This window comes from Pollicipes pollicipes, unplaced genomic scaffold (assembly GCF_011947565.3).
Source record: "Pollicipes pollicipes isolate AB1234 unplaced genomic scaffold, Ppol_2.1 Scaffold_2555;HRSCAF=2994_pilon_pilon_pilon, whole genome shotgun sequence".
NCBI classification, from domain to species: Eukaryota; Metazoa; Arthropoda; class Thecostraca; order Pollicipedomorpha; family Pollicipedidae; genus Pollicipes; species Pollicipes pollicipes.
Window position 1 is genome coordinate 10,033,015 of NW_023596136.1, and position 22,286 is coordinate 10,055,300.

The window sequence follows — 22,286 nt, forward strand, 5'->3', positions numbered from 1 at the left end:
TAATACGAGGTCAGGCTGAAGCCATTCCATTAGCTTACACGGCTGTGACTTTGCATTACCACTGTACTTACGGTCTCCATGTACTACGTCAATGTTAGCACACTGTGGAATATTTACAACATTAACTTGGGTAGTTTGTAATATCTGACCTGAGGTGAACTTGGCCTGACATGACCTCTACGTTGATTCTACAACAGTGATGGACAAATACGACATCAGTACACTGTACGACGATTGCTGACAACTTCGTCGATTTTGAAGACAACAGGACATGATTTGAGTGACCCTGACACTACCATTGCGTGCAAACAACTTTATATCATGATATGACTCGCTTCAGGGCTGATTCGACGTCGTTTTCGAACTTCCATCTAAGTTGCCCTTGGAGCTTAAGCCCATCAGAAAAAATCACAAGCAGTGGTGACACCATAAGTCATGGCATGATCACCTCACTCCTGACGAGTCACTCGGGAAGAGGATCTGATAAGCGGACACAGAATCCAACACAACACGCCGATAGGTGATGTTCTCTCCGCTGGGATTCTCAAGAGCAAGGTCATTTGTCAGGGATCTGGCCATGCTAGCTGGCTCCCAAAATTTTGGATCAGCTGTAAACACTTTGAAACTGAGACAGCCCGAATGAATCGTGATGCAATGAAGTGTACGGGAGGCACATCTGCCAATTCTGACGAGTGTTGCGACAAACGTCCCATGGATCGTGTCTGAACCATTTTTGTTCTCAAATTTATTCGACATCATTACCGGCAAGGAATATCTCCAAACACCGAGCGTTAAAACAAACACGGCGTCACCGCAGTGCCTCATGATATTGACCAATGGGCGTGATATATGACACTGTATGAGGTCATGCGTGGTCTGCTGAGAAGTTATAAACTCACAGTGACGGAGGTATGCAAAACAAACCTTGAATGGGCGGAGAAGGGGCTGCTGCGTGCTTCGCTAAATCATTGCCACGAAATGGTAAACATCACCAGCCAGAAGGCTAGCTAATGGAATGATGAGTTTATTTATAGTATGATTCTGGTGGGTTTTCTCTCGGACTGCATGTGGCTTGTCCGAGCCAGTGATATTTGATACAGCCTCTTATAAGCTCGGATAATTGCAAAATAGCGTTTGTTGGGCATGGTTTCAAAATGCCTCTGAAAGCTATTTGGTATAGACTTTGCATTTTTGCTACAGACAGCAGCCTTGCTTAAGTACACGTACATAACTAGTAATTGTTAAGTATAAAGGCTCCCAATTTATTATTACGAAAAGCCCGGAGCTCAAGAATACTCGTTTATGTTAAATGTGAAGCATATGCATCTACTATGAAGCAAACGTGGCATGGTGAAAATTACGCGTCTTGTTAAAAGCGGGTACCAGGGGAAGTGACTGTCATTTTCATAGGGGACAAGCACAGCAAATCTGGGGATCTCCATACCGAACTAGGTGTAATAGATTGTCTCGGATTTTGCCCAATTGTTCTTTTTCAAAGAGACCTATTGGTATCTCTTGCCCCTTATCTCCTAGACCGCATACCTCTTACACCTCCCAACTCTTAATCTACTCTTTCTATCTTACGTCATACCTGACCTCTTGTCTTATCTAATTGCTACCTTTTTATGTTATGGATTGGATCAGGCGATTACACAGCACGGATTGGGAATGAGGCTGCTTTATTCATCTTACAAAATATCCTCTAGCATAGTGGGACCTCAGGTCCTTAGAATTTGTTGGTCTCTTCTCGGGCTTCCTTTGTTTTTCATGGGCCTCCTTTGCATTGCATATAACGGATTTTCCTTTCATAACAACTCGGCGCTGGCTTTCTAGTATAGGGACAGTTATTGTTTTCACTTTTGTGTTAGATGAAATGCTCCGTCTCCGTCATTGGAGGCCTTCCGTCAGCATGGTGGCGGCATCTGAAGTTTCATGGAACACAACATGTATATATATATATATATATATATATATATATATATATATATATATATATATATATATATATATATATATATATATATATATATATATATATATATATATATATATATATATACATATATCGTTTAAAAAGCGGCGCTGTGTGGCCTGCCCTCTGCCCTGCCCCTGGTGGTGCAACCTCTCGTGGGTACCAGGTTTACTTATTGTGCCCCGGCTGTCACGGCCGGTAGCGTTAGGCTACTGCGCTTAACTGAACTGCCCGCGGCGGAGCTCCCGCTAGAGCGCGTCTGGCGCTCCTGCTGACGGCAGCCTCCCTCGTGCCCGCCGAGACAGGGTCTGCAGCAGCCGCTCTACATGTGGTACGACGGCTACCCGCCGCACGTGGCCGACAGCTACGCCGGCCGCGTGAGCCGCATGGACGTGCGCAACACCCGACACGGACTGGCCTCGCTCAACATGACCAACATCACAGAGGCGGACGACGGCTGGTACGAGTGCGTTGTCCACTTCCTCAATCGGAAGCCAGCCGTGCTCGGCAACGGCACCTGGGTCCACCTGGATGTGCACGGTGAGAACGGACTCTGCCTGGACTAGATAAGATGGAGTGAGATTGGACGTGTACAGTAGACGCCTGGGTCCACCTGGACGTGCGCGGTGAGAACGGACTCTGTCTGGACTAGATAAGATGGAGAAAGACTGGACAGGTAGAGTACACACCTGGGTCCACCCGGACGTGCACAGTGAGAACGGACTCTGTCTGGACTAGATAAGATGGAGTGAGACTGGACGTGTACAGTAGACGCCTGGGTCCACCTGGACGTGCACAGTGAGAACGGCCTCTGGACTAGATAAGATAGAGTAAGGCTGGGCAGGTAGAATACACACCTGGGTCCACCTGGATGTGCACGGTGAGAACGGTCTCTGGACTAGATAAGATAGAGTAAGGCTGGACAGGTAGAGTACACACCTGGGTCCACCCGGACGTGCACGGTGAGAACAGACTGTCTGGGCTAACTAAGGCAGTGTGGAATCGGACGTGTACAGTAGACGCCTGGGTCCACCTGGACGTGCACGGTGAGAACGGACTCTGTCTGTACGAAGCAAGATAGAGTAAGACTGGACAGGTAGAGTAGACACCTGGGTCCACCTGGACGTGCACGGTAAGACCAGACCGTCTGGGCTAACAAAGATAGTGTGAAATTGAACGTGTACAGTAGACGCCTGGGTCCACCTGGGCGCGTATGGTGAGAACGGCTTCTATCTGGACTAAGCAAGGTAGAGTAAGGCTGGACAGGTAGAGTAGACACCTGGGTCCACCTGGGCGTGCACGGTGAGAACAGACTGTCTGAGCTAACTAAGATAGTGTGAAAAGTCGAGGCGTGAGCGGTGAAGCGTCTTTGGACGCGCATGCTAAACAACTGGATCCGGCCTAGACGTGTGCGGAGAGAACGAGCTCAAATTGGCTGTGCACCGTGAGAAACGGGTCAGCAGTGCGCATGAACTCGTGCGGCAAGGAAGGGCTGCACCCAGACGTTTCTACAACAGCAGAGAATCAAGTTCACCTGGATGTGCTTGGCGTGAGCTCGGCGTGCACCATCAGTGCGTTGTGGGATTAGCACGAAGTACGATTTACGTGGTAGCAGTGACATCGCGGTGATCGTCGCAGACACCTAGCGCTCAAAAAACGACAGCGAAGCGGCAGCACTGAGGCTAGCGTCTATCATTCTCCGACTACTCCTCCCACCTGGGAGACCTAGTTGATATCTTTATTCGGGCTGAAGTCCAGCTGGGGAGTTGCTCTCCACTCTCGGGTGGAGCCCAGACACGGGCTTCAGCTGGGACGGGTGACCCCCCGGCCACGGACGTTCCGAGGCCAATCGGCCACGGCTGGTGACAGCCGGTGGGACGGGTGGCTCGCCGGCCACGGACACTCCGAGGCCAATCGGCCACGGCTGGTGACAACCGGTGGGACGGGTGACTCCCCGGCCACGGACGCTCCGAGGCCAATCGGCCACGGCTGGTGACAGCCGGTGGGACGGGTGACTCCCCGGCCACGGACGCTCCGAGGCCAATCGGCCACGGCTGGTGACAGCCGTTGGGACGGGTGGCTCCCCGGCCACGGACGCTCCGAGGCCAATCGGCCAGGGCTGGTGACAACCGGACTGTAAAGTTTTCGTCAGTCGAGTCATCTTCACTGTCTTCTTAATTGCATTGAATGACCTTCCACGACCGCAGCAGTTTGCGCCCAGCACGACAGCATCGACCTTCGACAGCATCGACCTTCGCACGACACGATCACAACTTCTCACCCAACGGAAGTTTAGATTTTTAAGAAATCAAGTGACCAACGAAGAATGCCTTTATTTCGACCATATTTATGTAGATATATTATCAAACCATTTAAGCAACGTATCATTTTAAGCAATGGCTCATATGCCTTAAATAAAATGTCATCGTCCGATGTTCATAATAACCGCAGAATGTTGATGCTTTGCCTAACCTTGGAGTTACTGACCCTCGTGCCGATACTGTCATTTTCGTGCTACTTTATTCGGCCTGTTTTCAGCACCACCGCGGCTGGTACAGACCCCAGCTCGGGATGTGTTCGTGAACATCGGTGACTCGGTGACCTTGACCTGCGAGTCCCGCGGCACGCCCCAGCCTGTGGTCACGTGGCTCAAGGTCAGGCTCTCATCGCAGCCAACCAGGCGCGAGCCTGATCCCGCGCCAGCTGTCGCAATGGGGACATACAGCAGCCAGCCGTAGGCTATGCGTCATCCAAATGGATGATGATATCAGTGATGTACAGGAAACCCATCTGCACACGTGCATGCAGTTAAGATTCCAAACTAATCAAGGCGTGTATTCTTCCTGTACTTTCACATACATGCGAAATCACGCCTCCGTACTTGCTTAGGGTAGGTATGTTAGACACATGAACTTGTGCGTTATCCCGTGAGGCGCTTAACGTTTCCGTGCTCTTTCTGAAAACGGAAATGAATAACACCGAAAATCAGATTGTATTGTTCTTGGAAACGTCCGCGGAACATTTAAGACCCGCATCATCAGCCGCGGGTGCTGCTCCTGAGCAGCTGGCGCTGACACCTGCCCCGGCCGTCTGCAGGGTGACAAGCCGGTGCGACCGTCAGAGACCACCAGGCTCAGCGAGGAGGGCAACGAGCTCCGGATACACAGGATAGGCGAGGAAGACATAGGACAGTATACGTGTCGTGCCACCAACAGCGAAGGCAGCGTTCGCTGGACGTCCAAGATTATCATGGCAGGTACGTCAGTGGGCCAGCGCAGTGTCTTAGTTACATGTGCGCCAAATTATCTCTGACGACGATACAACGCCGTAGGCTGGAACTGCGCCGAAACAACGCCTGAAATCGGAACAGCTACTTGCTATACTTGTTCGGCACCTATGAACACATGATAATGGACCTCTCACATACACACCCTGTCTCAGGCGGCAGTTAGAACAACGCGCTAGCACCATGTCAAAGTGTAAGTCGTAATTTAAGTCAAAGCTGATTTGATACGAAACGAAAGTTTAGCTAAGTTAACGCGAATTGTAAGTTAAAGTTAAGTCGCCACAATATATAGATTAGAGTGAACTTAGCATGAATGTAAGCTCAAATTAAGCTAATAGGAAGCGTGAGTTAACACGCGCCCGGGGCGACCTCTTGAATGTCCTTTGATCGGGTAGGCGTCAATTTGACCGCCTGAAATCTAAAAAAACTAAGAGAGCTAGAGGTACCAAATGTGCGAAGTGGTTTCACCTGCATGTGAACTTACTATTGTAAAAATTTGAGGTTCCTAGGCATGACCTTTGGGTCAGGCAAGGTCCAGCAAGGTCAAACTAAAATAAACACGGATATATAATATATATATATATATATATACATATATATATATATATATACATATATGTATATATATATATATTATATATATATATATATATATATATATAGTATGTGTGTATGTGTGTGTGTGTGTGTGTGTGTGTGTGGTGTGTTGTGTGTGTGTGTGTGTGTGTGTGTGTGTGTGTGTGTGTGTGTGTGTGTGTGTGTGTGTGTGTGTGTGTGTGTGTGTGTTGTGTGTGTGTGTGTGTGTGTGTGTGTTGTGTGTGTGTGTGTGTGTGTGTGTGTGTGTGTGTGTGTGTGTGTGTGTGTGTTGTGTGTTTGTGTGTGTTCAACCACAGTCAAATTTGAATTGCCTCGAAACCGTCATATGTTGGTTCGGCTGTTAGGATGCGCAATCAGTTTTGCTTCACGGAAACCGCTTTTCATGGCCGTTTTTTTCAGCAATCATATAGTTTATCAGATTTCATTCCCCCAGTAACGCAAGGAATCCATCATCTTGCACGGCTCTCTGTAGACCTCACTGCAGTTTCAACAAAAGACTTCCGCCAGCACAATTTCAAAGTTTTAACCAGCATTGTTTATTAGTGAACTTAATATGAATGGAAGTTCAAGCTATGCTAAAAGGAAACGTAAGTTAACACGCGCTCGGGTGACCGGATTGATACCCTTCGCTCGGGTGGAGGGGGGTCAGTTTGACTCTCCCTTGAGATTTCGGGAACTAAAAGAGCTAGAGACACCAAATTTGCAGGGTGTCTTGACCTGTACGTGAACTCACTTGTGTCAACGTTTGAGCTTCCTAGATCATGACCTTCAGGTCAAATAAGGTCAAACAAGGTCAAATTCCAGATTGGGCTCTTAAGTTGCCCCCAGAACCTAGGCAACTGTTTCTAAGCAAAAGTTCACAAGCCCATTTGATGACAGTGACCTTTTTTGACCTTTTGAAGGTCACGGTGACCAAAACCACTCAGGACTGATCTAAGTTTCGCATTTGAATAAGCGACAAAGATTGCGCTAGGCAGCATGTTAAAAAAACAACATGTCGACCCGGGTCATCTTAGGTACATGACCTGTTCTGACCTCTATGAAGTCAATGGAAGATGTATAATGCGGTTTCTGCTGTCAATAAATTAGAAAGGTGCAGCATAAACTATCGCATACATCAAACCCTAGAGTAATAAATCAGGTTGATTTTGACCTTGGTCTGAGTTTCATACTTGACCTTAGGTCAACGTAATCTGCTCATTCAAGATTTGTGGTGCCTAAGAAAGCATCTCATAGATGTATGGCTTCGTCAAACTTTCCGTTATTGCATCAGATTGGACGATTTCCTAGAAATTGCGTTCGCTGAAGCCATGACCTAACTTTGACCTGTCATAGGCCAGACACCTTCAGGGTACATCTAAATTTTTATATCAAACGATCCGTCATTCAAATGTCCACAGCTATGCATAATTGATTGGGTTTGGACTTGGCGCGGCGTAGCCGCGCCATTCGGAAACCATTCTGGAAAGCTTTTTGGGAGGTCAAGTTAACCCCCCTCCCCACCCGAGTGCGTGTTAATACGCGCCCGGTTGACCTACTGAATATTCTTTGAACGATTTTTTGAGCTGATCAAAGATGGGTAAAATCGATCATAAGAGGTGACACTTATGTTAATGTGAGGTCATTGATAGGACGCAAGACTAATGAAAGGTCGCGATAACGGTGACAGTGCCATCTGTTATGCCGGGTGACAACAAAGTTTTTCTGGAAACTAACGTATTGGAGAATGGTGGCACAGAACAGTTCGGGTCAATATGATGCAGAAAAAGGTGATGAAAAAGTTAAAAGTGACCACTGAAGGCTACAAAATACGATCGCTGTCATTTAACCGTTTCACAGCGTCACGTAAGGTGACCTGTGGGACTCCCTGGCTACACCGCTACTAGTAACACTATGGTGGCAACACAGTTTGCTTGCTAGACGTCTGGAATCGTTGGGATGCTCTTTCTTTACTTGCCTTGTATCGTAGGCAGATCTTCCGTAAGTCACGGACATGTGTATTCGTCGTGTTCAGCAATGTACCTACCAGCGTCTGGTCACTCTGCCGGCATAAAAATCGTGCTGGTACGCAGCGTCAGCCACAAACCATGGCTACCAGCTGAGGGGATAAACAAAGCAACAGACTTGATTGGAAAAAGATGAAGGGATGATTCCTACCTCTTCCCCAGACTTGGCCATCCATTGTCTGGTCATGGGTGATGAAGTGGTAGCGGTTATCTCGGAAGCTACCGTTCAATAAGAGGAATCAAGTTGAAATGTTTCTATATGAACTATGTGCAACCTTGAAGCCTAACTGAGAGTTCCGGAGAACACATCTGCTCCGTACCACGGAATGGCTAGGCCGCTCCCCACAAACACAAATACGCCCGCCGCCTGTGGTGACTGCTGGCTCCGAGAGCCATCCGACGCCGACGATAGAGTACAGTCGGCAGCCATGGTTTGTGGCAACGGCAGACATCCTTGGAGCACAGGAGGCCCGTCGTGAGTGCACGTCGCGCCTTGACTTGTCGACAGCCATCTGTCACACAGAGCCAGCGTGCTCTGCTTCGCCTAGCGCTGCGGGCGGGCGAACTCAGGCCCCAGCGGCGGCTGGCCAACACTCTGACCATCTTTCCCGGCAACAGGTGGCGCTGTGATCGTGGCCGGGCCCGCCAACCAAACGAGCAAGGCGTCCCTGCCGGCCGTGCTCAACTGCCGGACGCGAGCCCGGCCGGACAACGTGACGGTGCTCTGGCTGCGCGACGGCCAGCCGGTGGGGCGCGTGGCGGCGCTGGACGGCCGGGCGCGCGTGCTGCAGAACGGCTCGCTAGTCATCGACCCGCTGGCGGCCGAGGACACCGGCCGCTTCACCTGCCAGGCCTCCAACGGCATCGGCGTGCCACAGCGCGCCTCCGCATTCCTCGACGTGCACTGTGAGTGCCCTGCCGCGCAGCGGAGTGCGCTGTGAGTGTCTTGCCGCGCAGCGGAGTGCGCTGTGAGTGTGAGCCTGAACGCCCAGTGTATTTGGACCGCTCATGTTTTCCTCCGAAACATGCTGAGCCGATGCATTTTCGTGCAACTTGGCAGAGAAACCAGGCATAATGTTCTTTTTATGGACTGAAGGATTTGCCATTACTCCACGGAAGAACCTCCGTTTTGAATCACATACACGCTGTCAATGCGTGCCCAAAAACTTCAGCGACGAGCAATTGGAATATACACTCTTTTCGTGGCGGTTTCATGCCATAATTTTTCAGTTTTGGGTTCTTTGCTGTAGCTCTTCCCTCCCGTTAAGTAGCTAATGTCGCTACGCAAGGCACCAAGACCAGGCGGGTCACTTTGTATAGTTTTGTGTGGGCGGCTGAGTCCCCAATGCTAACTTAAGCTCCCTAAATGCTCATCTGAACACCCTCCCCAATGTATATGAGTAAAAAAGAAATACTGGGCCAAGGAAATGCTGCAACTGTCTGGACTGATGGTACCCTAGGTACCATCAACGCAGCACCATCAATCATCATATGTCATCACTGCGACATCGGGCTCAAGTTGGAAGCCATTCCTCAACATCAAAACGATTTTGAAACCGACTAACTTGTTTTGTATTCTAAATTTGACGTCTGGGACACAAACATAAGTGTCTGAAATCCGATGATGAATCACGATTGATGGTAGATTAGGTCGTCTTCATTGGCTCACCTTCCCCCGCACCAGATGTTGCAAAGCCTCGCCCCTGACCAGGATCATTTCATGGAGGGCGGAATGCTTTCATGGGGCTTCCGCTGGATGTCAGCACGGCGGACGGAGCCTCCCGATATATAACAACGGGTCACACAATACCGCATGGCTGACCTCTTGCGGCGTACGGCTGGCTGTAAGTCGTCTTTACAAAACACCAGAGTATACGTTGCTCACGCTTGCATACGCACACGTACGCAAGAACGTGTGCACGTACGCGCGACGTATGTTGCTCATGCTTGCAGCAGAAGGTTATGACTAATGCCAGAGTTCGAACCTGGGAGACTAGCAAGGACGCCAACGACGTCATTAACTGTGCCTTTCTTGCTTTATCAGGGATGTTGATGCTGCCGAATAATCTCAGTAAATCACAAATGATATCGGAGACAGTTCGGACGGTTTGAAGGGCATTCAGGCTAGAAACAGGTTGACAGAAACCAGATAGATAAGGGCATCACACCTCGCGAAAGAAAAGCAGTGTCAACTATCATTGAACTATTAGCGTCCTGTACTTTAACAACAAGGCTTTGGCTAGACAGTCAACGTTACCAGCAGACATCAGGAATAGCCACGGGCTAGTCATTGTCTGCCTGTAACGTGGATTTCACCATCGGGCGCCAAAAGAGATCAATGGAGTGACAAGAAAGGAAACGAACTGAATTTTAGCTCCCCAGATGGTGACATTGGTACCGGCAACTTGCGCTTTTTCAAAACAAAGGCAGTATATTCTTGCGAGAGATGTGTATGGATTTGGTGAGACACATATACAGAATTACTATCATGTTGATTTATTTGAAATCCAAGCACCACTATGGTCTGCAAACCGCTTCAAAGAAAGAAAATCCCATCCCCAGAAACCTGGTGGATTTAGCGCTTTTTGGCGCCGTAGATGGACATAATGAGACTGGAAATTCATCATACGGCGCAATGGCGCTGTAAAGTTAGTTTAAAGGGTCCTGAAATCTTGGGCACCTAGCTTTGGCGCTGTATGTGGTAACGTAGTTCAACGTGTTCTGACAAAGGGCATATCATTCTGCATGCGATGGGATTTGTTCCAATGCAATCATTTTCAGATGGCCTAACGCCCCTTCGGCATCGCTGCTCAGATGTTTGGCAGAAAAACAAACCAGCAAAGAGAATACATCGAGTTTTCCATGATCGAAGCATGCGCACAGCCTGAAAATCTTCCAGAGAGGGTCCGATGTCTAAGATAGTCCCGTCCAAGAGACTGAGTTTCCTGCGACCACCCATATTTTACCATCTCCATTTTTGAATGGTTGTTGCATCTACCCTTTTACACTGCTACCCACGCTCGTATTGATTCCGGAGGGCCTTCAAGTGAATTTTGTGCTCTAAACTTGAAGAGGCACAGTGGCGTACCCAGTGAGGGGACGGGCGGGTGGGCGGGGGAGGGGGTGAAGCCATGCCTCCCCTTTCCCTCCTCCTGGAGGTCGCGGGGCCCCTCAGCTGAATTTTGTCAATTCAAGACGCCCACCGGGCTTCTGAAGTATAAAAGGCCCGAGTTATCAAAATAGAATCCTGATGCAAAAGCTTTTTCTCGGATAGACGAACCATGGCCTTGCTTCTCTGCATGTTAGTCCACCGGAGGTTGCTTATAACTTCTAGACGTTAGGAGAGAGTTGTTCGGATGTCAAGACTCTCGGAGAAAGACGCTTGCCAGACAACAGAGCGACGAAGTGATCAGGAGTCTCTTGACTGGAGGAACCCTTGTGACCCGATTTGGCCCTTCCCTGGGCCAAATCCTGGCTACGCCATCAAAGAGGCGCGACTAGCCTCTGGGATTAGCCTGGCACACATGTTCTTAAGCTTATATCACGGCAGCAAATGTGATACATGGGCGGCTGAAATGGCGCTGCACCCGTACTTTTGTGGAAGGAAAACTCTTACTTGAGTAATCTAGAATCAATAAACTATTACAGCGGTTAGAATATCCAAAATGAATAAATCTGAAAAATATCTGGGCCTGGAATGCCCAGAGAGAGTATTTTGACAAGAACGTCTGAGCCCTCTAAATGCCCAAAAAGAAATATATGGCGCCCGCATTAGTGATTTTGTCCCCATGTGCTGCCAGGCTTTAGGTTTTTTGAATACGGGTTGAAAGTGTGCAGTCAGCATAACGGCGCCTGAGTCATGTCTGTGAAGCTGGCGATTCTATTCAAGAGAATTACTCAGGGGAAGACTTTCCGATTTCTCTGAAAAAGTCTCCAGTTCAAATTTATGGCACGAGAACGTCAAAAATGACGTTTATTCTTCAATGTCTTGTGACCTGCGGGATCAAAAGCTGGGTACAGGGATGGGACCTTGCAAGCATCAAAATATTCACAAGCGCAATAACTAGCGCCCGTCAAAAAGCCTTGTCCTCCGAAAGGTCATCCTCCAAGGTCATATTCAGGCTCAATGGACGGGAAACCAAAAAATTACCGCCGATTTTGAACTTGCCAGCACAAGAATATGCAACACATAAATGGCAAGCGACTGTCAAACAGTCCTGACCTATCAAAGTTACTTTTCAAGATCTAACGTGAGCCCAAAGGACGGGGAATTCCATATCACAAGTTCTTGTGCTTGCAAATATTGTGATGCTTGCAAGTTAAGGGATTGGCCAGTGACTTGCTGGTGATTGGAGTTCTTTGTCTCCTTGAGCCTGAATTTGATCTTGAAGAATGACCTTCAGAGGTCATCTGATAAAAGGTCTCAGGGTCAATCATGGCAGGAGAACATCGAAAATGACTTTTATTTTCTAATGTCATGTGGCCTTCGAGGTCAAAAGCTGGGTCAAAAGACGGGAACTCGCTGTCACCCAAACAATAACCCGCCGATTTAAAAACCGCAAGCATCAAAATATTCACAAGCGCAGTAGCTAGCGTCCGTCAAAAAGTCCTGATCTCTCAGTGTCACCCTTCAAGACTAAACGCTGGCTCAAAAGATGGGGAACTCCATATCACCCAAAAATTACCGGCTGATTTAAACTCGAAAATGTCAAAATATTCACCAAAGAAAGAACTAGCATCCGTCAAAAGATCCTGACCTTTCAAGGTCACCATTTAAGTCCAAACGCGGGCTCAAAGGACGGGGGACTGATAACCCCCAAAATTACCGGCCGATTTGAAAACTGCAAGCATCAAAACATTCTCGGGCGCAAGAACTAGCGTCCGCCAAAATGTCCTGACCTTTCAAGGTCGCCATTCAAGGTCAAACGCAGGCTCAAAGGACGGGAAACTCAATATCACCAAAAAATTACCGGCCGATTTTATGCTTGCAAACATAAGAACATTCACCACAGAAAGAACTAGCGCCCGTCAAGTAGTTCCCGTTTGTTGAGCCCGCGTTTAACCTCAAAGGGTGACCCTGAGACATCGGTTTTTTAACAGACGCTAGTTCTTTCTACACCGAATATTCTGATATTTGAAAGTTTTAAATCGCCCCTTAACTTTTGGATGATGTTTAGCTTCCCGTTCTTTGAGCCCACGTCTGACCTTAAAGGGTGACCTTGAGAGGTCAGGACTTTTTGGTGGTCGCTAGTCATTTCTGTGGTGATTATTCTGACATTTGCAAGTTTAAAATCCGCCAGTAATTTTTGGGTGATATTGAGTTCCCCGTCCTTTGAGTCATGTTGGCCTTGAAAGATGATCTTGAGAGATCAGGACTTTGTGACGGATGCGAGTTCTCTCTGTGTTGATTATTTTGACATTTTCAAGTTTAAAATAGGCGGGCAATTTTTGGGTGATTTTGAGATACCCGTTTCTTTAGGCCACGTTTGTCCTCTGATGATCTTGAGAGGTGTGGACTGTTGACGCACACTATTTCTTACTGTGACGAATGTTCTGATATTTTCAAGTTTAATATTGACCGGTAATTTTTGGGTGGTATTGAGTTTCCTGGCCTTTGAGCCCGCGTTTGACCTCGAAGGTCACACGATATTGCAAGATAAAGGTAAATTTCAATGCTTTCGTGCCATACTTGACCTGGAGACCTGCTTTCAGAGAAATCGGAACTCGTTGTTGAATAAATCGTTGATCAAATCGCTAACTTAAGTTTCATGGGTGTTCATGTGCTGTTTTAGGTGCACATATTTTCTCTAACAACATACCTTCGGATGTTTTCCACATACGGCGCCAAAAACAGCTCTCAGAACGCGCTGTGAGTGGACAATCAGCATAGCAGAGCACAATGGCGCCTTGATCTACCTCACTCGCGCCGTACGAGGACGAGAAGAACTCGCTGTAATGGCGCCGAGACCGGACGTATTTCTTTCACAAAATGGAAAACGTCAATTTCTGGCCCATTCTCACTGCAAAGTGAACGTAACTGTCCTGAGCTGATATGCTGTCAAGCTCCTCTTTCTCTTATTGAAAGATTCGTGGTTGTCCGTACGCCCTTTGCCACCGAAACCTAAAACTGGAGATACTTTGTGAGAGCAACTGAAAGCTGTATGATCCTCATGGATCTTCACGCAAAACTTCTAAAATGGAAAATGTTGTGCTACAAGAATATTAGAGCATATGCATGCGTCATAATAGCTCAGAGTATCTAGAACTAGAACAGCATAATTTGGTATACTTTATACACGCTAATGCCAACTAAATTCTTCACCCGAAGCAAAAATAAAATATGTTTTCAATGCTAGCACAAAGGTCTGCGCCAAAGACGCTTCCTGTGCCAAAGTCCAAGGCGAGCGCCAAAAATTGTCTTTCTTATCTCATAAGCCAAATGAATGTGGCAAAAACAAGAGGCATCACACCTCTTGTTTAGCTCTAACACAGTGTGTCAAAGTGGTGCTGTTGAGTACAGCACCTTAAAGGCGGTTGCTGCCATTCAAATTAGTGGTTCGTTGGAACACAACACATATTTTTACGATTCGGTCACCGTACAGCGCGAAAAGCAGCGCCAAATCAGGGTGGACTTTCGCCAGAGAGGGCATTTTTCCTCATGCAGCGCCAGTCTAGTTCAGCGCCAAAACGTCCACCACCGGCGCCAACGCCATTCCCGCTGGCGACTGCTGACACCTACTTGAAGTGCTTTGCGTTACTGTCGCGTTGGAGACGGCACCACGCACGCCAGCTGCTGCGGTCTGTGGATGACACAGTCATCCTCTGGCAACATCAGACAGGTGTGACCAAATGCCTGCACCGGATCAGTGGTCAGCGCCGACCGACCCGGCTCACCGGGTAGATACTGATATGGAGCAAGGCAAGATACAGATATGGAGCTGCGCACGCTCTGCGATGCCGCGACCGGTTCTAACGCGACGCGTCCTCTTCGAGCAAGTGCTGGGGGACACCGACACTAGATTTACCTTACCAGTGGGTAGGCCGCAAAACCAAGGCAACCGGCCAGTGGTTCAGCTTTGAGTTTCGGCGACCGAATCTTTCCAAGAAGGCGAATTATGGGATGACTGCAGCATCGCGCAGGAGCCAGCAGCACGCACGATACGCAAACCCAACGGCACACAAACCGCTAGCGCAGTTGGGAAAGACTGTTGAAAAGGTGAAACAGGTTGCCCGATGTCAGGCAGACTACAGAAGCAGAGGAAGACAACAGCCCGAGGCAAGACAGAAGGACCCAGCGTGACAAAGCGTGTGTGTTGTGATGGAGAACACGTCGATGTCGTGGATGCTTTAGCTGCACCGCTGCACTCAAAATTTTCAGGATCTATGAGAATTTACTGATAATAGCCGGAGAACAGCTGGTTGAAACGTGTAAGCGTTGTCGGTCATAGTGGGAATAATCATTCTATCTTAATGATATTCCTCCGATCATTTCGCCTCCCGGAGCTCGCTTGCTGGGCAGTAGAAGCTTCTGTCTAAAGTGAGCCTTTCTCCAATAATGCATGTTCCTATCTGACCATACTCAGGCGTGCACAATGTTGGCCTTTATTTGTCTTCGTGCCCTCATTCTTAAACAAGCATTCATCATATACGTTTCTTTTTGGTTCACTACAATTCTGCGCGAGGCTAACTTTCATAACTGAAATGAGGATTACTGATTCACAGATACGGTGGTAACAGCCATATGCTGAACTCTGAGCATCGTGAGCGTAAGGCGTGCTTACGAAAGAGCACCGATATCGCGGAATAATAAGCTGTCCTGGTATAAATACTTGTAACTACGTCTGTCTATTGGCGAGAATTACCGACTTGATCCAGCCCAAAGACGTCCCTAGCGACATATTGATGTTTGGGTATCTTTCAGTATTGCAGCCCGCGCCAGCAACAGCCAGCCCTACTGCGTACCACTTCTCAACGCCGTCTGCATTAACAACATCCATGAACACAGAGCCCCAATCCCCTGGTTTGATAGCGCACGGGATCTCTGCTGTAGGCTGTATAAACTTCGTGCAAAACGTCTCCGTCTCAAATTTGGTTTTGGCATGACTATCGGAATAATTGCTTCTACAACCCTGAAGATCAACTACCCTTAACCTCGCCCACTTGAGCGCCAACAGGCCATCCAAGTCACTGAAACTGGGGGAGCCCCAGCCCGCGAATATGAGGTCCTTGCCCGCTCTCACGGTGGACGGACGTGATGTGTCGTGCAAGCATATTGGGCTTACGGTGTCAGACAGCGAAATTCGCGATGCAGTTTTCAGCAGTGCGATGTTATAGGCTGCATTTTGCGGTGGTGCGAAGTTCGGATGCAGCACTGACTTGACAACGTCCATTTCGATCGTAGCACTGGGGTTGTTGCGCGCGCGGTTCTTCAAGTCCAGCTCCCCGAAGCGCACGCTCAACGGACCAACCTCGCTGGCACAGGTCGCTCCCGTCAGCACCCACCGGTCAGAGAGGATGGCACCCGAACAGAACACCTACACTCTCGCCAAAACGCCTTGGTGGCGATGGTGACCATCCAGGGCAAGTCTGCGGCGTTGTTGACTCGCGCGGCGCCCAGCTGCGCCGGCGGAAGAGAAGCGAGTGCGTCCGCAGCCGGCGCGGCGCGAGGCTGCCGCCGTTCGTCGGGGACAGCAGAGCAGCGGCGTGGAGGCCGCGTCCAGCCCGCAGACGGGCTGCCCCACCACGGCAGGGCCGGTCGGCCGCCGGCCGCCGGCAGTAGGCCGGGGCAGTCCTGCAGGCGGAGACAGAGGCCGGCCGCGCCGGCCGGTGTGGAGCAGGCCCTGACGCTGGCCGCTCTGGGGACGGACGGCGGTCAGGGCCGCCGGACGGCGCCGGCTCCTCGTCCAGCTCCAGCTGGAGCCGGCGCAGCAGCCAGTCGACGTAGGTCGACAGTTTGTGTAGAGGCCCCGGCGTGCGGCCACAGCCCCGCGGGTCACCGGACGACGTGACGCCGTATGCCACGAAGCGGCCGGTATCCGTGTCGCGGCAGGTCAGCGGGCCCGCCCCGAGTCGCCCTCGCAGCTGTCGGCGCCCCCCGTTCGTCGGGCCCGCGCAGAACATGGCGCCGGGCACGAACCGGCCCAGGTGGACCTCGGGAGAGCCGCAGAAGGCGTCCGACACCAGCGGCACCGAAACGCCGCGCAGCGTCTCCGAGAGGGGCGCGCCGTCCGCGGTCCGACCCCAGCCGGACACCTCGCACGGCAGGAACGTCTCGTACTCGGCGCCGGCCGCCGGCAAGCACGCCGGCTGCACGAAGCGTCCGAACTGGATGTCGAGTCCGGCGCGGCGTCGCAGCCGCAACAGCGCCACGTCGTTTTGTAGTCCTGGTCCGCTGCCAAACTGGCTGTGCACGTGGTGGCTGGTGACCGCGAACTCTTGCTCGGCAGTCTCGCGTACGTCGAACCGGAGGTCGCCCACGCGCACGAGAAGCCGGCTGATGCTGACGCTCACCACGCAGTGGGCGGCAGTCACCACATGCTGGCGCGTGATGATGATGCCGCCGCACTGGTGCACGTAGCCGCGCACCTCGGGGTCGTACATCACCAGCAGCGCCTGCCACGGGTACTGGCCGTAGTAGGCGGTGGTGTTGCCCGGCCCGGCCACGAGCGGGCGGACGGCGTCCGCGGGGCGTACTAGGCGCCGGCCGCAGTCCAGCGGCAGCAGGGTCGGCCGGCCGCTGTTGGCCGTGGGCACGGCGCCGAGCGGGCCGGCGGCCACCGCCAGCAGCGCCGCACCGAACGCGGTAACCGCGCTCACGCCCATCGCGGCCCGCTCCAGGCTGATGTCGCCGCCCGACTGAGCCGATTAGCGGGCGCGTGCGGCTCGCAGGCCGGACCGGAAATTCCAGTATGGGAGGGGGGGGGGGGGGAAACACAGAGGCGCGCTCAGTGACGTACCCTGGATACGGACGATATGGCAGGCACCGAGCTCGTCGAAAACACAAAATTCGTGCTTAGATTTGATGTAGAAAACAGTGACCCCTCTAGATTTTTATGCACCTTTCTATATAATTGTCCCTTCGCTCTTATTTGGCATGCAACTCAGACCTAATCCTTAGTGTGCCTCGTCCCGCAGAACGCATCTGCGAAAGATGCTCTTCGGCAAGATCTATTTGTGCAGTGCGCCACTGAAAGTATCTGGCGAATCAAGGCCAAATAACTGCTTGTGGGCGCAGCCGGTCATTGCATAATCTCTGCAGGATCAAATTAGTCAGAACTTCAGAACATGAACTTCTGTCCGGCCGCCTGGTTTTGAGTCCATCCGGGCACGATGGCCGATAGTCCTATCATTGGTCGGAAGCGTGAGGTTGATAACCCCGAAGGCGTACGCAGAACGGAGCGGTGGAAATCCCCGACTGTGGAGATCAGATAAGGTCAGGTGGGATCAAGATCACGTTGCATCGCATTGTTCTTGTATGAAAATTGAAGAACTAGTTTTAAGAACCTTAATAACATTAAATCTACTACTCTTACGTTTAATTGCCACCGCTTAGTGTGTCCAATCCTAAGTTAAGCCGAGTCTGGTTGTACGGTGTGACTGGGTTGATCATGTAATATTATCTTGTTTCCACTGGAGCGTGATGTACAATCGTTACACGTTCTGACCTGTCTGTGAGGGGCGGTAAGTCTGTAATACCGCTGCAACATTTCGACCAGGGCAGGTCGAGTTATCGGACCTGCCCGGTTCGTTCGGAAAGGAACAGGTACAGCCTCAGCTCTCACCGGAGGGGAGTACTATATTCGGGAACTGCTCCGTAGGTAATATATTCGGGAGCATGGAGAGCGCCGACCAACATTTTGCCGCCACAGCCCAACATATACACGCTGGCAACGCTAGTCTGTTCACGTCCGTCCTCTCAGCTGGCTAGAGGGCCTACCTTCCGCACCACCCACCCGTCGCAGGGTGGGTTCGAGTCGCTTCAGGCGCCCGCTGTTTACCTTTGCCAGGTGTGACCCGCGGCCGGTGGCAGCGGCCGCGCTAGAGGTCAGGTGACAGCAGAGGGCAGGACGGACCGCGGCGAGCGTTGCGGCACGTTACGCTTTCGCTACCAAATTCAGCCGCTGACCTGGCATTGCGCGATCGCACGCTAGAGGTCAGGGCTCAAACGCAAGCACCGCTCAGCGTGAGCTCTGGTCCCAGAAATCCATCCGGTCAAAAGATCCGGATTAGGTATTTAAAGAAATGATGGCATGTTCTGTTCTGAATGGTTCTCAACGGTTCAAAGCTGAAGTCGTGCAAATAAAGACGCACCATACTCTGACGTCACTCGACGCATTGAACCCAGTGGCGTCCTGTGTATGTGTCGACTGTGTCGGCTGCACATGTGTCACTGTCGACCATGTCGGTGGCGTCAGCTGTACGTGCGTCACTGTCGACCATGTTGGCTACACACGTGTCGGCTGCGACGGTCGCGAGTGCGTCACTCTCGGCCATGCTGGATGCACACCTGTCGACTGTTGCAGACGCGGCCCACGTGCCGTACACGCCGTCCGTCCAGTACCTGGCCACCGGTAGCCAGGGCGTCATACGGTGTCACATCAAGGCCAACCCGCCCATCCAGTTCGTCACGTGGTACCGCAACCGGCGCGACTACGACCCGAAGAACGTCACCGGCGTCTCCCTCCTGCCCAACGGGTCATTGCTCATCGACAAGGTCCGCCGCAGTCGCTGCTTACTCGAGCGGACTGGGTGTATGTGATGCGCTCTCTCGACTGGATGTTTGTGATGAGCAATGATACATTTGTTATATGGTCTTACCGACTTGACAGGCTCATTTTCCATTGTCTAAATCCATTTGCAATGCCGGCTTAACTTTTGGAAGGAAGATTGAGGAGATACGCGATCTACTGTTACAGACTGGGAATCTTGATTTGCTCTCGCTGACTATGCATCCGTCATAGCTCCCACAACTCCACTTCGCATCACTGAGAGCCGCATCCATGAATATTAGAGATGGAAGAATGTATTCCAGCCTTGTGAGGAAAAATGAGGGATCTCAGTACACCCATAATCGCTGCAACTTTTATCCAAAAGTTATTTGAAATTACATGACATCGTCGGTTGCAGTGCAGGAGAGTTTGCCATCTGTTGAAACAATCAGGGAGTTTTAGGACTTATAAATTGTATTGAATTTACATTTGCAAGTGATGAACTTGAAACAGTCCAAGGCCATGTGAAGACACCCTGAGCTTGACGCTCGCTGTCAATCATTTTGCGGCCAGAAGACCTTCGAGCGCCGTCACCTCTTCACTTCCACACTCCTGTCCAGTGATCTCCCCGCCGCTTGTCAGTGGTCTGAGGTGCCCCGCCGCTAGTCAGTGGTCTGAGGTACCCGCCGCTGGTCAGTGGCCTGAGGTGCCCCGCCGCTGGTCAGTGGTCTGAGGTACCCGCCGCTGGTCAGTGGCCTGAGGTGCCCCGCCGCTGGTTAGTGGCCTGAGGTGCCCCGCCGCTGGTCAGTGGGCTGAGGTGCCCCGCCGCTGGTCAGTGGTCTGAGGTGCCCCGCCGCTGGTCAATGGCGTGAGGTGCCCCGCCGCTGGTCAGTGGCCTGAGGTGCCCCGCCGCTGGTCAGTGGCCTGAAATACCCGCCGCTGTTCAGTGGCCTGAGGTGCCCCGCCGCTGGTCAGTGGTCTGAGGTACCCGCCGCTGGTCAGTGGTCTGAGGTGCCCCGCCGCTGGTCAGTGGTCTGAGGTGCCCCGCCGCTGGTCAGTGGCCTGAGGTGCCCCGCCGCTGGTCAGTGGCCTGAAATACCCGCCGCTGTTCAGTGGCCTGAGGTGCCCCGCCGCTGGTCAGTGGTCTGAGGTACCCGCCGCTGGTCAGTGGTCTGAGGTGCTCCGCCACTGGTCAGTGGTCTGAGGTGCCCCGCCGCTGGTCAGTGGTCTGAGGTGCCCCGCCACTGGTCAGTGGCCTGAGGTGCCCCGCCACTGGTCAGTGGCCTGAGATACCCGCCGCTGGTCAGTGGCCTGGGGTACCCGCCGCTGGTCAGTGGCCTGAGATACCCCTCGTGCCAGTTGTGCTGACCCGTACCGGGCGCTCCCAGGTGAGCGCCGCCCACCAGTTGTGGTGACCCGTACCGAGTGCTCCCATCAGTTGTGCTGACCCGTACCGGGCGCTCCCAGGTGAGCGCCGCCCACCAGTTGTGGTGACCCGTACCGAGTGCTCCCATCAGTTGTGCTGACCCGTACCGGGCGCTCCCAGGTGAGCGCCGCCCACCAGTTGTGGTGACCCGTACCGAGTGCTCCCATCAGTTGTGGTGACCCGTACCGGGCGCTCCCAGGTGAGCACCACCCAACAGTTGTGGTGACCCGTACCGAGTGCTCCCACCAGTTGCGCTGACCCGTACCCGGTGCCCCCAGGTGAGCGCCGCCCACCAGGGCACCTACCGGTGCAGACCGTTCAATCTGTACGGCACCGGCGGCGAGTCGGGCGAGATGCAGGTGGTGGTGCGCGAGCCGCCCCGCTTCGTCGTCCGGCCCAACAACCTGTACCAGCGGCGCGTGCAGGACACCATCCGGATGCCGTGCGTGGTGCAGGGCTCGCCGCCGCCCGAGGTCACCTGGAGACGGGTCAGTGGAGGGGTAGCACTCTAGGTCATCTGGAGACGGGTCAGTGGAGGGGTAACACTCTAGGTCACCTGGAGACGGGTCAGTGGAGGGGTAGCACTCTAGGTCACCTGGAGACAGGTCAGTGGAGGGGTAACGCTCTAGGTCACCTGGAGACAGGTCAGTGGAGGGGTAACGCTCTAGGTCACCTGGAGACGGGTCAGTGGAGGGGTAACGCTCTAGGTCACCTGGAGATGGGTCAGTGGAGGGGAAACACTCCAGGTCACCTGGAGACGGGTTAGTGGAGGGGTAACGCTCTAGGTCACCTGGAGACGGGTCAGTGGAGGGGTAACGCTCTAGGTCACCTGGAGATGGGTCAGTGGAGGGGTAACACGCTAGGTCACCTGGAGACGGGTCAGTAGAGGGGTAACGCTCTAGGTCACCTGGAGACAGGTCAGTGGAGGGGTAGCGCTCTAGGTCACCTGGAGACGGGTCAGTGAGATGTACTGCGTCCATCGGAGCCGCTGACAGTTGGATAATGTCTGATCGTGCTGTACCCGCAGCGTGCGGATAGGCAGGGGTATTTCTGTAATGCATACATTAATGTCTGGTAGATCCATTATTATATGAATGGCATCGCTCCCTTGTATCGCATATATTTAAGAAACGCGTCGTCTCGACTAAGTTTACTGACATGTGACTGGCTTCTCTGTGACTGTCGTCTGTATTATTAAATCAAACCCTCGGCGTGATCCGCCCCAAACTGAGAGTTGATGCTCGAAGTTGTGCTCAAAGCCCACTGAATGTGAATGTGTGTTTGACTTTTG

At 51.8% G+C, this 22,286-nt stretch overlaps 1 protein-coding gene across 1 annotated transcript in view; it reads left to right on the forward strand.

Annotated features, from left to right (window-relative positions):
- Nucleotides 1-1,035: 1,035 nt before the first annotated feature.
- Nucleotides 1,036-22,286, forward strand: part of LOC119108562 (protein turtle) — a 29,623-nt gene continuing 8,372 nt past the window's right edge. Inside the window, exons 1-7 of the mRNA XM_037232158.1 lie at nt 1,036-1,044; nt 2,278-2,512; nt 4,511-4,626; nt 5,069-5,228; nt 8,480-8,767; nt 19,384-19,574; nt 21,274-21,483. Coding sequence (XP_037088053.1) covers nt 1,036-1,044; nt 2,278-2,512; nt 4,511-4,626; nt 5,069-5,228; nt 8,480-8,767; nt 19,384-19,574; nt 21,274-21,483 — 1,209 coding nt within the window. The remainder of the gene's footprint in view (nt 1,045-2,277; nt 2,513-4,510; nt 4,627-5,068; nt 5,229-8,479; nt 8,768-19,383; nt 19,575-21,273; nt 21,484-22,286) is intronic.